Source organism: Eurosta solidaginis, chromosome 3 (genome assembly GCF_040869045.1).
Source record: "Eurosta solidaginis isolate ZX-2024a chromosome 3, ASM4086904v1, whole genome shotgun sequence".
In the NCBI taxonomy this organism is placed as follows: Eukaryota; Metazoa; Arthropoda; class Insecta; order Diptera; family Tephritidae; genus Eurosta; species Eurosta solidaginis.
The window spans coordinates 240,023,991-240,042,001 of record NC_090321.1 but is presented as its reverse complement, the minus strand read 5'-3'; the positions used below and the strand labels follow the sequence as shown (position 1 = coordinate 240,042,001).

Here is an 18,011-nt window from a genome sequence, read left to right as displayed (position 1 = left end):
GTGCCAATACCTCAGAGCCCAGTGCTCGCCTCCATATCACATTTTTTAAGGGTTCTTCAAATAGAAGATGAGGTGGCTCATTAGAGCGAAACCTCAGAGCCCCCAGTGCTCGCCTCCATATCACATTTTTTAAGGGTTCTTCAAATAGAAGATGAGGTGGCTCATTAGAGCGAAACCTCAGAGCCCCCAGTGCTCGCCCCAATGAATAAATACAAGAGGTTCTTCAAATAGAAGATGAGGTGGCTCATTAGAGCGAAACCTCAGAGCCCCCAGTGCTCGCCCCCAATGAATAAATACAAGGGGTTTTTCAAAGCAAAACAAGATGACTCATCCCGCAGCCAATACCTTGGAGCCCCCAGTGCTCGCCCCCCAATGAATAAATACAAGGTGTAACAGGTACATAGTGACCTCTCTCTAAACAAATTTAAAAATAACAAACAAATACATTAAAATAAAGATATCATAAATAAGCTGTACCGATGCTTTGCATCGTCCCGTATTTTAAATACACCATAAACAAAGTAAAATAACATACAGTCCATTAAAATAGTAATTTATAAAATAAAAAAGATAATAAATTAAAAAAATGCTTGCTTGCAGTGGGCTTTGAACCCGCAACCCCAAACGTGTGAATCGGGTACGTCATCCACTGTGCCACGACTCATACGCCTACAAGCACATCAAATTACTCCCTTATAACTCACACTAAACTGCTCGCCCTCAACTGCCCCACGCTTAGTTAACAATAGATCTTAATAAAGGTCCTAGTATATCGACTCCTAGTAATAATAATAACCTCATAATTTCAAAAAAATTTGTATATGATTGGGTCAAAAACTTAAACTGAAACAGTAACCGTTATTTTTATTCGAAAACGCTCAAATCCGAACCGGATAATAATAACAGGTTTTGTAAAAGCTTAAAACCCGCTGTAATAATATTATTAACTATATTGCTGAGTGGAATATCACACTAGATTGACTTCCGCTTCAAAAACGCTCTATCTCAGAAAACTTTTGAAAAACTGCCTTATACACAATCTTTTTCAGAAACGCCTTATCTCAGAATTTGTTTTAAAAACGCCTTCTCAGCACAAATTCAATACATTTTAATATGATATAGCGCGCTTTTGAAATAAATCCAGAGACACGACGTTCTTCAAACGAATTCTGAAATGGGAAGTTTTTCAAAAGCTTTCTGAGATAGGGTGTTACAGTTGATTAGAGTATAACCGTGCCCTTTCGTCCGCTTAAGAGCTGAGATGAGTAGCAAAACTTTATGTCATTGAACAATTTGGGAAGGTTAAACTTTAGGCAACTTAAACTAGAGTTTACTCTCGTACTAAAAAACCAGACAATAGTTTTTGTAATCATTCGTCTAAACTTCACGAAAATAAATAAAAAAAGAACACCTGATAAAATTTGTTAAACATTTTGCTGCTATTTTCTTGTTCACAACTGTAGCTCGTGACTATGATTCAATTACTACAGGTTTGTTCTCCAATTATGACAGAGCTTTGACACTCCCAAGTTTAAAAATCTGGACGGGTTGCTTTTACCCAGTAAGGAAAAGGGGGAATAATTCAATCCCCCCTCAGCGAAAATGTTTGTAGAAAAGTATCTTTAGTAGTATATTAGCAGTGATAATAAATGTGAAAATGCCAAAAGGTTTTGAGGGAAATAATTCATTTTCAACTAAATATTTCGTGAATTGATATAGAGGGTTCTTGGTTTGGTCATTCTTTCAGGATTTGATTGAAGTATGCCGTACGACGGTTTTATTCAAATATATAATATCTCAAAATTTATTTCAAAAACTCCTTATCTTAGCATAAGTTCAATGCATTTTGACATAAGAGGGAGTTAAGAAAAATCATTCTGAGTTAAGGCGTTCTTCAACCTAAAGAGGAGCGTTTTTGTGACAAATCCTGAAATGGGAAATTTTTGAAAAGTATTTTGAGATAGGGCGATTTCGAATTGGCAGCCGGCATAGGGTGATACTCTACTCAGCATCCGCAATGAAATGACGAAAAAAAAATTTAAGAAAATGGCTTATTGACTTAGAACTTTATATTTCGGCCTTGACTTTGGCGGAAGAGTTAAGCTTTTGTGCGGTCCTGCTACAAAGGGAGTATTTACCTTTCTATTCTGAAATTTCGGAAAGCTCTTTTCCGTTTAAGTATTAATGGAAGTGTTCCGGATAAACCGTTAATTTAGAATATTCGGAACAGATTCCAAATAAGTATATACATAATGTTCCAAATATTAAACGACTCAACAAATTATTAAATGCAGACGAATGTTACAAACATACGGAATGAATAAGTTAACTCGCTCAATGAGTAGATTTTATGGCATCTCCATTATTTACTTATTACATTCTTACATGAATCGATTTACTAGCCGAGTTTTTGACGTTGAACGATGAATTTTGAATTGTTTAGGTTTCGTATATTAATAGTGCACGATTTCTTGGTGTCCTCACTTTTCATAAAATTACCTATGTTCCACACTAATAGACTATGGCATGGTAAATAAATTCATCCTAAAATTTAAAAAAAAATTTCTAATTATGCAGTTCAGTACTTATCGGGTATATGTAAACTAATTGCTTCCTATTCTACTACTAATATTTTTCGAAAAATCGCAAAGAAACAACACAGTTAACGGATGTCAACTCGATTTGGGAGCAAAATTGCAATTGTTAAAAAATGTGTCAGCCGAGCAAACCTCTTGTGATTGAATCATGGCTCGTGACTAGATCGCCCGCTGAAAGGAATGTCACGGCTGCCAGTTCGAAAAAGGACAATATCACTATTTCGGATTTCATTAGAAATAGCTATGCGTCTGAAAAAAAAACCTTTTTTGTAACCCAAAATGTAGTAAAACGATCAAAAACAGGGAAGAAACATGAAACAAAATTTAAAAAATTTGTATTCGAAGTTTTCCAGCGTTTTTTAAGAAAAATGTAACGAAATGTAACGGCTAAACACGACTGAATGGGTTACCATTTTTCTACCTTTATATTAAGTCGCTTTCATGTTTGTCTCCTCATTTCCATACGATTTTGGACCCAAGGAAAAGTCTTTTTCGGTAACTTCCCGTTGAACTAGACACTTGATACTTAGAACATAGTTCAGATCTGTGAGACATTACAATGCAAGTGAAAAAAAATCCGCTAGGTGGCGCACGGATCGAGATATACAGAAAATTAATTTTAAAATGGAAATTTTGCGATCGACTTTTAACTAACTTCTCGGTGATCCAGAGACTTGAAACTTAGCACATAGTTTGCGAGTCGATGGCACTACAATTCGTGGAAAACAAAATGCTGCCAGGTGGCAGACGAATCGAGATAAACGAAAATCCCTGAAAAAATGCAGGGAATCTTGCAATCGATTTTTGAGTAACTTCCCGGTGAGCTGGAGATATGAAACTTGAGCGGTAAGTCGGAACCCGGTGGCAATGCAATATTTTGTCAAAAAAATTCCGCTACGTGGCGCATGGATCGAGATGTTAGGAAATTTAAGTTTAATTTGTGAATCTTGCAATCCATTTTTAACTAACTTCCCGGTTACCTCTAGACTTGTAACTTAGCACATAATTCGAGACCCGGTGACAATACAATTTATAGAAAACAAAGTTCCGCTAGGTGGCGTGCTAATTGAGATAACTACAAATCCCTGAAAAACGAAGGGAATCTTGCTATCGATTTTTGAGTAACTTGTCGGTGAACTACAGAAAAACAAACAAATTTTAATTAGAGAATATTTCAATCCATTTTTAACTAACTTCCCGGTTACCTAGAGACTTGAAACTTGGCACTCAGTTAGAGGCCTGGTGACAATACAACTTATAGAAAACAAAGTTCCGCTAAGTGACGCGCTAGTCAAGATAACTGCAAATCCTTTAAAAACGGGGGAATCTTGCATCAATTTTTGAGTGACAATGCAATATTTTATCAAAAAAATTCCGCTAGGTGGCGCATGGATCGAGATATTGAGAAAAATAATTTTAAATTGGGAGTCTTGCAAGCGATTTTTAACTAACTTCCTGGATATCTAGAGACTTGAAACCTGAAATATAGTTTAAAACTCGGTGACAGTGCAATGTTTGATCAAAAAATTTGAACCACGTAACGCACAAGTCGAACTATTTAGAAGATTATGCCATACCTTCATGGCTAGCCTCCTGAGTGTTGCATGCGTTGTAGAATTCCACCTCGTTGAAGGCCCAACTCAATGCACGTCCTTGCATACTTTTAGGCGTACGCGACTTTCACCACGATTCTTTTAGACTTTCAGGCGTATGCGAATTTCACCACGATTTTCAGCTGTGCACATAAGTAGCTGGCAAACGAGATGGAATTCTGTTGTTTTCGCCAGTGTTGCCAGAGGAAATTCCAATAATTCTCTTAAATCTTGCTATTTTGAACAAATAAATATAGATAATAGCCATGTTGTTTTTACACGCGTATATGTTTCGTTTGCGCTTAGATAATGCTTAGGGGACCATCTAGCGGCAGTGGTTAAACAACTAGCTACAGCACATGGTGTACCGAAAAGCAGAGACACAACCCTCTGTTGTATTTCAGTGTATAACATATAGCTGAATCAGTTGTGATAAATAGTTAACGCGCATAGAATACATAGAATTAGTGCAGAGGGTGAAACATAAGACACATATTTCAGTTACATCTGAGTATAATGCGTATTGAAATTTAGTAGTACTAATTTTATGCGTAGCAATTTCAGAGGTGTATTTAAGTTTGTCGCTTAGCAGTCCATATAAAGTTTAAGCGTAAACGTATATAGATGTGAAAAAAAACACAGCTAATAATTTTCACCTAGGAATTACTTAAATTACCAATTAAAGTTGCAATTGCCTTTTTGTAGGCACTACTAAAAAATTGAAAATAAAAAGATGATATAAAAATGTTAAGGATTACCTTTATATAAATGTGTAATTTATATAAATGTATAGAAGGCAATTTTAGCAACACTACTGTGAAAGCTTGAAACAACTGGGGTATTTATTGACTCCTCAACATTATCGGGGGACAGTAAATTTAAGACTTCTGAAGTCAGACTTTAAAATTTTTTCTTAAGTATCTCCCTAAAACTGTTAACTAAAGGATCCGATGTTATAAGCAACATATTCATAAGATCTCTATTCGTGGCTTCACGCGACTGCTTTTGTGTGTTATCAGCCCTGAATCGTCTCAAATCTTTGTTACGGGCTTCCTGTGCTTCCTCGGAAAGTTGACCAATAGATAAAATTGCTGATTTTATAATATCAGTACTATGCACTAAGAATTTATGAACTGTAACAGGCATATGCGGCCACCGTGGTGTGATGGTAGCGTGCTCCGCCTATCACGCCGTATGCCCTGGGTTCAACTCCCGGGCAAAGCAACATCAAAAATTTTAGAAATAAGATTTTTCAATTAGAAGAAAATTTTTCTAAGCGGGGTCGCCCCTCGGCAGTGTCTGGCAAGCGCTCCGATTGTATTTCTGCCATGAAAAGCTCTCAGTGAAAACTCATCTGCCTTGCAGATGCCGTTCGGAGTCGGCATAAAACATGTAGGTCCCGTCCGGCCAATTTGTAGGGAAAAATCAAGAGGAGCACGGAAGAGGAGCAAATTGGAAGAGAAGCTCGGCCTTAGATCTCTTCGGAGGTAATCGCGCCTTACATTTATTTTTTATTTTTTATTTTTAACAGGAATATTAAACCATGGATAGAGATCTATGTATAGTTTTTTAGTCTCGACCGCAAATTTTTCAAATTTTTTGATATTTATATTGTACCCATATGCTAATGCGCGAAGGAGTGTCGAATCTTTTGATGAGCGTTATATCCAATCCCGTAATCTCAGCACTAGCCTCAGAATTTTCGAAAAACCTACGAGCAGTGTTGCCGTTGTTGTTGTTGTTGTAGCAATGCTCGCCCCACCTAATAGCCGCGACCGATCACAAATTGTCATCAATATCCTCTAACGGGAGTCCAAGGAAACTTGCCGTTTCAACAGGGGTGGACCATAAGGAAAGGGGTGTTAGAGGCGTTGGTTCCACATTACAATTAAAGAGATGGTTGGTGTCATGTGGGGACACATTGCAAGCGGGGCATACATTTTGTATGTCGGGGTTGATTCTGGATAGGTAAGAGTTTAACCTGTTACAGTATCCAGAACGAAGTTGAGCAAGAGTGACACGCGTTTCCCTGGGGAGTATGCGTTCCTCTTCCGCGAGTTCTGGATATTTTTCTTCAAGTACTGGATTCACCGGGCAATTCCCGACATAAAGGTCCGACGCCTGTCTATGGAGTTCACCAAGGACCTGCTTGTGTTTTTTCGCTTCATACGGCTGGGTTCTCAGGTGCCGTATTTCCTCAAAATGCTTACGGAGATGACTCCTTAGGCCCCTAGGCGGTGCTGGTTCGTCAATCAGATGTCTGTTGGCATGCCCAGGTTTCTGGGTATTCAACAGAAACTGTTTGGTCAGCATCTCATTTCTCTCCCTGATGGGGAGTATTCTCGCCTCATTATGCAGATGGTGTTCTGGGGACATAAGAAGACAGCCCGTGGCGATTCTGAGAGCAGTATTTTGGCAGGCTTGTAGTTTCTTCCAGTGGGTAGTTTTTAGGCTTGGCGACCATATGGGTGACGCGTAGCACGTAATCGGCTGGCTAATTGCTTTGTATGTGGTCATGAGCGTTTCTTTATTTTTTCCCCAGGTACTGCCAGCAAGGGATTTGAGGATTTTATTACGGCTCTGATTTCTCGGAACAATTACGGTTGCGTGCTCACCAAAATGTAGATCCTGATCAAACGTCACACCCAAGATTTTGGGGTGTAGGACAGTCGGTAGCGTAGTGCCATCGACGTGGATGTTCAATATGGTCGAAATTTGGGGCGTCCATGTTGTAAATAAGGTCGCGGAAGATTTAGTCGGTGACAATGCCAGGTTTCGCGAGGCGAAAAAACTGGAGAGATCAGGGAGATAGCCGTTTATTTTATTGCATAGCTCATCGATCTCTGGGCCTGGACCTGTGGCCATTATTGTGCAGTCATCGGCGCAGGAAACGATTGTGACTCCTTCCGGTGGTGAAGGTAGCTTAGATATGTAGAAATTAAACAAAAGTGGGGATAGGACACCACCCTGTGGCACCCCTTGTTTAATTCTCCTTGGTTTTGATGTTTCGTTTCTGAATTGCACCGATGCCTGCCGACCACCCAGATAATTTGCGGTCCACCTTTTAAGACATGGGGGAAGGGTAGACCCTTCGAGGTCTTGCAGTAATGAGCCATGGTTGACCGTATCAAAGGCTTTTGATAGGTCTAGCGCTACGAGTACTGTTCTATGGTGGGGGTATTGATTCAAACCGCAATTTATCTGGGTGCTAATGACATTTAGCGCGGAGGTAGTGCTATAGAGTTTTCTGAAGCCATGCTGATGAGGGGCTAGCTGCAAATGTGCTTGGAAATAACACACAAGCAATCTGATGCGTTGGTTTATATCCCTTATTTGGGGGTCGCCTGGATCAAGCTGTCTTATAAGGTCGCGTTCCCTCGCTAAGCTCGCGGCCTCCGCCGGGAAGTGGGGCCGGATTTCGGGAATTCTCCCGGCGGGAATGAAATGTGCCGAGGCGGATTCAATGACCTTACGGAAGGCACGCTCCCCTTGGCGGGCATCAGTCGGGATAGGGAGGGCAGCAAAGCTGCTGTCTGTTGCAGGTTTATATTCTTCCCACTTTCCTTTTTTGAAGTTTATGAAAGTGCGTTTTTCGGTGACGATGAAGTCGGCGGTACGCTCGAACAAAATAAGTATGGGCAGGTGGTCGGATGCCAATGTTACCATCGGCTGCCAGTTGACGCAGTTTACGAGTTCTGCGCTCACGATTGAGATATCTGGCGAGCTATGACAGCTTCCTACCATACGTGTGGGGGCGTCTCCGTTTATTGTGCAGAACGTCGTTTCTTCTATTTGATCCGCCAACATCTCACCCCTACTGTACGCCCGCAAGTTTGAATGCCATAGGTCGTGATGGGCATTGAAATCGCCTAAGATAATGCGATTGTTGCCAGTGAGTAAGGCCTCGATTTTAGGGCGGTATCCACTGGGGCAACAGGTGGCAGGAGGGATGTAGATGTTGATGATTTCTAGATTTGCATCGCCTGACCGGACAGATAGGCCTTGACGTTCTAAGACATTGTCCCTGCGGTCGATGCCAGGATCAAATATATGATATTGCACAGAGTGGTGTATAATAAACGCGAGGCCGCCTCCATTTCCGCTCTCGCGGTCCTTCCTGTGGACATTATACCCAGAGCAGGTCTGCAATGTAGATCTTGCTGTGAGTTTAGTCTCTTGAATCGCAGCAATGCGGATGTTGTGCCGCTTCATGAAATCGACTATCTCCGTAATCTTCCCAGTTAGTCCATTACAGTTTAACTGCAGAATTCTGAAGTGCATGAGGGGTGACGCCGCCACTCTAGGGGTAAGTGACGGGTGACTACGCCTAGGTTGTGGAAGGCCAGGACGCAATTGCTGTTGTGGCCTTGGGACTGGGCGCCCTTGGGCAAGCATTGGGGTACCCGGATGATTTGGGTTTGCGACCTGGCAACATGGCGCGATGAAACCCGTCGAGGGGTTTCCGTCGCGGACACCAGAACATCTAGGAAAGTGGCACCACCCAAGGCAGGAGCTGAATTGAGCGGATGTCGCAAACCTATATATTCTGTGCTGGCAGACGGTGCAAACGGAGGTAGGGACTAAGAGTCTGTTTCCCTGACCTGCACGATTGCTGCCAGAAAAGAGGGGGGGGGGGGGGGGGGGGGAGAAGAAGACGGGGCAGGGGCTGATGCTCAGCATTGCTACCAGCTCTACTACGAAGGTAGTAGTTATGAGTGGTATCAGCTGTTTGAGTTGTTGGCGCCATGGGGCGCGAGCAGCAGCGGGTACTTGTTGTGGCTTGCTGAGCAGCGAGGCTGCTGGAAGGTAGTGGAGGGGCGCTTAGGCGTAGACTACGGGACGCCCTTGGGCGTGAGCAGCAAGGAGCCACAAAAGATTTATAAAAGTTACGTGGACGTCGGGTTTTGGGATCAAGCCCAGAACAACCTGTCCGATGCAACCATCCCTTGCACGAGACACACTGAACAGAGTATGACCGTCCTAAAAAGATTCTTTTCTGGCAAATGCAGCAAAACCATTTCTCAGGACCGGGGTCAGGAGACGGACCCGGATTGGGTTCGATACCTTCCCGGAGTAAGAGAATATGTAGCAGTCCTGCTGCAAGGAGCTGCTGGGAGGATAACAATTTGTGGGAGGGACGAAACAAATTAAATGGGGTCACACTGAAATGACAGTCCTTGGTCGGGAAAAATCCCGAGTCGCTCCGGTACATAGAACCGACTGCCTTGGGAAGCGCAGTGTTGCCGTCATTGGTATTGCCGAAACCTGGTTTTGGTTTATCTTCATCAAACCATTGTATGTACCTGTTTTTATGACTTGGTGACTGGTGCGGTAGGTTGTGGCAGGTTGAAGTCAATGATCTTCGCCTTTTTGCTTTTGGTGTGATCTTGTTGACCTTTCGCGTTTATTTTTGTATTTTTTATGGCTACGTGTTTGTTCCCTGTACCAGGGAATTGGTTTTGCCGTTTGTAGATCAGCTTTAAAGGTTCAAATATCTCGTCGGAGCTGGTACGTACATACATCCTATTTGATATGTAGAGATAACTAAATCTACAAAAAAAAAATTAAAAATAGATGTGCAAAGAATTCGCAATGGTTTTTTCTTTCGACTATTAGAGAATACTTGCGACTATAACATATGTAAAATTAAGCCCGGATGTCCGCGGATGTATGTAACTTTTTTGTTTTCTTATATATACCGCTCGCTATCGAATAATCGTTTTTGCTAATACTTGCCAATATTTTTGAGTACATTAATTTGAATTAATAAAGTTATTTGTTGTTAAGAATTAAAGTATTCTCGAGTGTTGATTGATTTCGATTTGGAAACCACCGCATCAGAGCAGCAGAAGCATTTCTTGCCGTACTGACAACCCGCTACAGGTATTAGCCGCAAAAGGTAAATCTACAAGAGAAGGTAATAATCCGCATCATTTTTTGGGAAAAAATACCTTTTTTAGGGAAAAAATACCTTTTCTTCTTAATAACGGAATGTTAAATATATTGAAAATACTCTAATTGTGAAAGAATTACTATTAAAAAAATTTACTTACCTTCGAGCTTAGAATCCATCAAAAAAATTATGTAAAAGTGTTCACTTAAAAGAAATAAAAAAAAAAAATAAATGTAAGGCGCGATAACCTCCGAAGAGATCTAAGGCCGAGCTTCTCTTCCAATTTGCGTCGTGCTCCTCTTGATTTTTCCCTACAAATTGGCCGGACGGGACCTACATGTTTTATGCCGACTCCGAACGGCATCTGCAAGGCAGATGAGTTTTCACTGAGAGCTTTTCATGGCAGAAATACAATCGGAGCGCTTGCCAGACACTGCCGAGGGGCGACCCCGCTTAGAAAAATTTTCTTCTAATTGAAAAATCTTATTTCTAAAATTTTGATGTTGCTTTGCCCGGGAGTTGAACCCAGGGCATACGGTATGATAGGCGGAGCACGCTACCATCAATCTTAATATTCAACGAGAATTTTACAAATTAATCAATGCATTTTACGGCCATTCCTGCCTTCTTACTTCAATTACTCAATCAGACCAATTCTAAATTTTCTCGCAGAATTTTGTTCTCGCGGATTTTTTTATTCCCGCGGAAAAATTCCTCCAATTCTGTTCTCCTAGGGAGAAGAATAATTGGGGAATAGGAATTTCGAATTTTCGAAGTCAGCTGTTTTGTCAATTGAAATTTCGTTGTGCATTTCTTATTTTGTTTAAAAAATTGAAAAGTTTAATTATTATTGCCAATTTGTTTGAAATTAAGAAATAATTATTGCATTTTCATTCATCATTTCACTGAAATGAGTAATGAATTGGTGCCACAGCAACATCAACAGAGGAGCATAAGAAGAAGACCGGCGGGATAACACAAATCCGCCGGAGTTGCCTGCATTCATTCTGCAAAGCAATTTTCTGGCGGCCAAGTCGAGTTGAGTTCGCCTTTCGCCATATGCCAAATTGTGATTGTTGTTGTTGTTGTATTAACAGTGAGAATATTGTGGTAGAACATAAATACATATTTTAGCACAAATTTGTACAAATAAGTGTTCTTTCTTAAAATAACCAATTTCCTTTAACTATTTTGATGCATTCCCTTTAATTTAACTAGTGAAAAAACTCCTATGAAATGGCAAAGAATTCTCCCTCTCCCTCACATTCATAATACCTACTTTACTCCCATAACCGGTTTCCGCTTTTTCGAACATTGTTCAGAATAGGAGGAAAGGGAGAAGTGAAAAAATTCACAAGGAATTTTTATTTAGAATACGAGGAATGGGAGAAGGGAAAAAACTCGCACGGAATTTTCGTTTAGAATTGGGCTGAATATATATGAGCAAAAATATCAAAAAAAAACAAAAATCCCGTTATTTTGTTTGTTTTCTTTCATTTCTCATTACACTTTTCTTGGAATAAGAACTTTGTTTTTGTCCAGCTAGCTTGTTCTACACGAAACACTGTGCAATGTGTTGGTTTCATTTTGAGATTGCCATCTCCTTTTGACAATCCCTTCGGCCATGCAATGAAATAAATAAAATCAGCTGATGAGATGAGCCAACCATATAATTGAACCATGGGTAGTCCTTAAAATTTTTGTATCATCTTCTTTTACAATTCATCAGTCAATGTTTGCGGATTGTTTTTTTAAAATGTGAAATTTATTTTTAATACATATATGTAAGACCACCACACGCGCTTATACATAAACATACATGCTAAATGAAAATCTTACAAACTTTAATAATAAATTATGACTGAATTGTTTTGTAAACACCTCTACGTTTTTGTATATTAACCACCATGCACTTTATGCGTCATTTGTCTAGCTGCACTCGCCATCAAATCTTCTCCCACCTCTTCGCCTTGATTCAAAAACTCATCCTCTTGCGCATGCGTACCTCTGCTGCTGCTCGAATGTTCTTCTCTGTGTGGTTGATTATTTGGAATTTTGACTTGCATATCCACACCAAAGAAAGAATCATCAAAATTAATTCGACTATGTTCGTCATGTAATAAATAAACTGCGTTTGGCAAATGGCCATTAGAATTGGTAAGAGCTTCATTCTCGAAGGCATTCAACCATTTCAAATTTACTTGCTTAGTATTGGCGTAGAATTTTTTGGGTAATTTTTTTGGTTTCGCAGCATAATAATTGGTTTGATCATCACCTGTGGTTGGTGCTGGTGGTGGTGCAATATGTTCCATGCGCTTGCTTTTAGCATCCAATTTGAGATTTTCTTGTTCGAATAAAGGCATATAAAAATTTAATGGTTGTATTGCAGGCGTTTGAATTTGTCGATAGGGCGTGGTCGTGCCTCTGGTTTTATCAATTAAGGATGTATTTTTTTGTTGCACAGTGGAAGTGGCGGCAACGTTATCATCTACAAGGTATGAATTATTTGGTCGGAAGAGTTCACCGGCACGTCGCAACAATGATTCAAAATCCTCAAGTGTAATGAAATGTGGTTGCATTAATTGCATATCCTCAATAGGATAATTTGGTGTAACTGTAACTCTTGCATTTGTTGTTGTCGTTGCTGCACTGCGTGCTACTGTTGGTGATTGCTGTCTCTCGGAAAGTTTTGTAGGCACAGCTACAACAATGGTGGTAAACAGGAATAGCAAATAGCATGAGAACTGCAGAACGGAAATGAATAACAAAGACACTCTTATTTAAACATTATTAAATTATCAAACCCCGTAGTGCACAGTGTGTCATTTATGATACGCTCTTAAACGTTTTGAAAACGAGACAAGAAATACCTTAAAATGCTTTTGATTGTGTACTCCGAACTAGAGCTTACGATTTCTCGAACATGTTCGAGAAGAGATTTCTCGCGTATCTCGCCTTCTCGCAATATTCTCGAATCTCGAATTACTCGTAAGGATCCAGAGATTCTCGAATTACTCGTAAGGCTCCAGAGATTCTCGAATTTCGAATTACTCGTAAGGCTCGCGAACTTCTCGACATTCAACTTAGTCGATTCATTGGCTGTTTTATATAGAGCTTACGATTTCTTCTGGAGCACAAGCCAAAATGTCTGCAAAACCACAAGTAGTAAACCCCGACTTCTCCATTTTTCGGGCCTCGAAAATCTCGCTTGTGTTCGAGAAGAAATCGTAAGCTCTACTCCGAACTATGAACAAACCATACACTTATATCGACCTCCCCTACTAGAAAGGTCGAAACTACAAAGTTTTGCCAACAAAGGCGCACCTCAGGCGTATCTGAGGAGGCTGGGGGAATTTATTTTTTACAAATCTGCAAACTCAAAAAACTCTGAAAATTCTAAATGAAAAATTGAAAATATGCAAATTTGTGAACGCTTCTCGATTTTTTTGAAAACATTGAGGATGGTTGCAAAGTTTTAGTAAGACAATTCGTTAAAGAGTTTTCAAAAATTAACGAAAACCAGTAAGGAAGGCTAAATTCGGGTGTAACCGAACATTACATACTCAACTGCCAAATTACAGCTTGCAAAACTTTTAAATTACCTTGTTTTAAAAGTGGGCGGTGCCACGCCGATTGTCCAAAATTTTACTAGTTTTCTATTCTGCGTCATAAGGTCAACCCACCTACCAAGTTTCGTCGCTTTATCCGTCTTTGGTAATGAGTTATCGCACTTTTTCGGTTTTTAGAAATTTTCGATATCGAAAAAGTGGGCGTGGTTATAGTCCTATTTCGTTCATTTTAAATAGCGATCTGAGATGAGTGCCCAGGAACTTACATACCAAATTTCTTTAAGATACCTCAAAATTTACTCAAGTTATCGTGTTTACGGACGGACGGATAGAAGTCTATATCTATCTCGATTAGTTTATGCCGTTACGGGGTACCGTTATGCGAACAAAATTAATATACCCTGTGAGCTCTGCTCAGCTGAGTATAGTATAATAAGCTTAAGATGTAATTATTTGATAAAATTTGCTATAAATATTCACTGCTAGTTTCGTGTTCGCAATGGTATATCGACTGCTAACTGGAATATTATCTCGGCTGTCGTTTCGAAAATGCTCTATTTCAGACAGCTTTTGAATAAAGCCCGATTTCAGAATTTGTTTCAAAAACGGCCTATGTGAGCTCAAATTCAATCGTTTTTGATATTAGCTGGGGTATTAAAAAAATTAAATCTTAGTGAAAGCGTTCATCCGATTCTGATTGCCCGATAATTGCAACAGGTCCTGCCCCATCAATTTATGAGCTGTACTATAAAACTTCGGACTATCTCCCTAGTCTTTCTGTAAACACTATGAAGAAATTCGGCTTTTAAGAACTCAGACATATGAACGAAAGGAGCACAAAAAGGCCCTCAGAGACGCATCAGGAACGCAACTTCCCCAGGGAGACGCGCGTCACTCTAGTTCAACTTCGATCTGGATGCTGTAATAGAATGAACTCTTACTTATTCAAAATCGACCCCGTCATATCCAATGTATGTCTCGCTGGTAACGTGTATCCACATGACACCAACCATCTTTTCAATTGCAATGTGGAACCAACGCCTCTAACACTCTTATCTCATTGGTTCAACCCTGTCGAAACAGCAAGTTTCCCGGAACTCCTGTTAGAGGATATTGATGACAATTTGTCAGTGATCGCACCTATTGGATGGGTCGAAGCACTGCAACACAACAACATAGGGCGTTGGAGCAAATTCTGAAATAGAGTGTTTTTGACAGAACAGAATGACAATGACAAAATAATCATCCTCTTCGATAAAGTGGTATCGGATGCGAAGAAATGTGCGAGCGCTTTCTGCCGACAATACGCAATACACTCCTCGGTCAACAAATCCAGACGACGGACTGAACCAAGAACCTCACCATAGAACAGTACTCGAACCGCTAGATGTATCAAAAGCCTTTGACACAGTCGATCATAGCACGTTACTGCAAGGCTTGGGAGGGTCTACTCTTCCTCAAAAGGTGGACTGAAAATTATATGTGTGGCAAGCATCAGTGCAGTTCCAGAAGAATTAAACAAACGTTCTCGCACGGTGGGGTCCTATCTCCAAGTTTGTTTAACTTTTACATATCAAAGCTCTCTTCCCCACCAGAAGGAGTTACCATTGTGTTCAACGCCAATGATTGCACGATAATCACAACAGGTTCTGCCCCATCCATTTATAAGCTGTGCTATAAAATTGCAGACTATCTCCCTTGTCTTTCCGTAAACCCTATGAAGAAATTCGGAACTTAAGAAAACAGCCATATGAACGAATGGAGCACAAAAAGGCCCTCAGAGACACGTCAGGAAAGCAACCTCCCAGGGAGACGCGCGTCATTCTAGTTAAACTTCCATCTGGATACTGTTATAGGATGAACTCTTACTTATTCCAAATCAACCCCGACATATCCAATGTATGTCTCGCTGGTAACTTGTCTCCACATGACAACAACCATCTTTTCAATTGCAATGTGGAACTGTTGAAACAGCAAAGTTTTTCCTGTTAAGAGTATATTGACGACAATTTGTCAGTGATCGCGCCTATTGGATAGGTCGAAGCACTGCAACACAATAATATAGGGCGATGAAGCGAATTCTGAAATAGTGTTTTTGAAAAATTTTCTCCGGTAGGGCGTTTTCGAATCGAAGTAGGGTGATACTCAGCCGTCAATTTGTATTGTTTAGCGGCATTACTTTTGGTGAAAAGATTTTAAATCTTCATTATAGTTTTTCTGTTACAATTCTGTTTTCTAAAGCATTTGATCGGATTGCACATTCAATTCTAACTAAAAAACTAGCCCTGATGGGATTCCATTCTGTCTTCCTGAGATGGTTTGAATCCTACTTATATAATCGTCACTGTATGGTGGTGGTTGACAATGTTAGGTCTCTCCCGTTCGTCGCCTGCTCCGGTGTTCCACAAGGAAGCATTCTGGGCCCAATTTTCTTTGTCTTGTTTATAAATGACATTTGCTCTTGCTTTTCTACAGTAAGATTTCTGCTGTACGCGGATGACCTTAAAATATATTCTATAATCAATAGCCTTCATGATTCCGAATTGATGCAATTAGATTTGGATAAATTAAGTAACTGGTGTAAAAACAGTCGGCTAACACTCAACATAAGTAAGTGTTTTCATATTACTTTTTCGAAACGTATGAATATCATTGATACCTCATATCATATATCTAATACGCCCTTGTCGCGGGTAAGTGAAATTAAAGACTTAGGAGTAATTTTCGACTCGAAATTTACTTTTGCAAGCCATATTAACCTTTGCATTTCAAAATCGTATGCCATGCTGGCCTTTGTTAGGCGTCATAGCTCCGATTTTGCCGACCCTTATACGCTTAAGCAGTTATTTTCGGCATTTGTGCGTTCCAAGCTTGAGTATGCCTGCTTCATTTGGTCGCCATACTACAGTTGCCATATTGTAAGAATTAAACGCATCCAAAAGGTATTTTTAAAATTTGCATTACGCAACTTACGTTTCTCGGAGCCTATTCCGACTTATGAAGCGCGATGCTTATTGATTAGTTTAAAATCATTGCAGAGCAGGAGAACAATTTTGTCGCTGTCATTCATTTTTGATTTGTTTCGGGGTGTTGTTGATTGTCCCGTGCTCCTTGAAAGGATTCTAATAAACATTCCAGCTATAGCTCTGCGTAGCTCCGAGTTCCATGTTGGTATTTCTAAAGCTCTTTATGTGAAAAATGCTCCAATTACTTGAGCTTTAATTGAGTTCAACAGAATTGCTAGATTTATCGAGATAGTTTTTCAGGTTCGAAAGATCGCTTTTTAAGTTCTTTAACTACTCTTTATAAATAAAGTATTTGAAATGTAGTATTATTGTTTATATATATATGTCTAAATAGCCTATAAGATTTGTATGCTGATTAGCTTAAATAAATAAATTATGATGATATTAACTGTTAATGAGATCGCTGGAATACAATCTTTTTAACAAAATGTCTGAGAAACGTCAACAAAACTTTTAAATTACGGCCTTTCTAATAGGATCGGTTGATATGAATTTGAATAGAAGTTCTACCTCTGCATTGGATGTATATCACATTTAACACTGTCAACACTGACGGGTTACAAACTTTTTTTTCTTTTATTACACTCACATAAAACCCACTTCTAGTCATCTTTACGGCGTTTGTTTTTTATATATTTATTTGAAAAAAACTTAGATTTTCTCATCCGTTTTAAGTTTATTAAGCTAAGTACTCGAGTACCCGTTAAAACACAGCTACAACGATAGGATATTAAATAAATCTCTGGCAAGCGCGCAAAGCCATTTATATCATAGGAAAAGCGTAGCTGCCGAAAAGAAAGCCAGGTGGGATAGTTATCTATACATATATGAAAACATATATATTTGTTAGTAGTACATATGAGCGTACATATTAGACCGTATCTGAAAACTGAAAAAAAAAATCAACTAACCACGCAAGTGGATCAGTGAAAACTACCCCCGTTTCTGATTAACACATAACAAGCACGAACAAATTCATACACAAACATCCAATTTGACAATACATGCTTATGCACCTGCGAACTTTATATAGGTTAGGTTAGGTTGAAGTGGCTGCCTCCGCTGTCCAAGCGGAGACTCACGTCAGTCGTTGTGGCCCGTTGTGCTACCACGAGGGGGAACCTATTTCCTATTTCCCTACTTCCGAAGAATTTTTAGACCCCAGTGAGGCTAAACCAGCGCGTTTGCCTGATGAAACGCAAGATGTCGTTTTTTTTTTGCAGATTCAAGCTCCGCAAGACCCCCAAAGGAGTGTCTGTGGAGGCATCGGTACCTAGTTTTTGACAGTGCGGGATAGTGACGCAGATAGTGCTCTACGCTTTCTATCTCCTCGT

General features: G+C 39.9%; 1 protein-coding gene across 1 annotated transcript; it reads right to left on the bottom strand.

Annotated features, from left to right (window-relative positions):
- Window positions 1-11,795: 11,795 nt before the first annotated feature.
- LOC137247038 (uncharacterized) lies at window positions 11,796-17,362 on the bottom strand. Its single transcript, XM_067778104.1, has 2 exons — window positions 17,267-17,362; window positions 11,796-12,826 (listed from the first exon to the last, which is right to left on the bottom strand). The coding sequence occupies exons 1-2, from the start codon at window positions 17,285-17,287 to the stop codon at window positions 11,981-11,983; spliced, it is 867 nt and encodes a 288-aa protein (XP_067634205.1). The 5' UTR covers window positions 17,288-17,362; the 3' UTR covers window positions 11,796-11,980.
- Between the last annotated feature and the right edge of the window lie 649 nt (window positions 17,363-18,011).

Coding starts and splice junctions, on each gene's coding strand:
- LOC137247038 (XM_067778104.1), bottom strand. CDS start 17,287: ATGACTAGAAGTGGGTTTTAT. Junction 12,827..17,266: donor TGACTAGAAGTGGGTTTTAT/GTGAGTGTAATA, acceptor TCCGTTCTGCAG/TTCTCATGCTATTTGCTATT.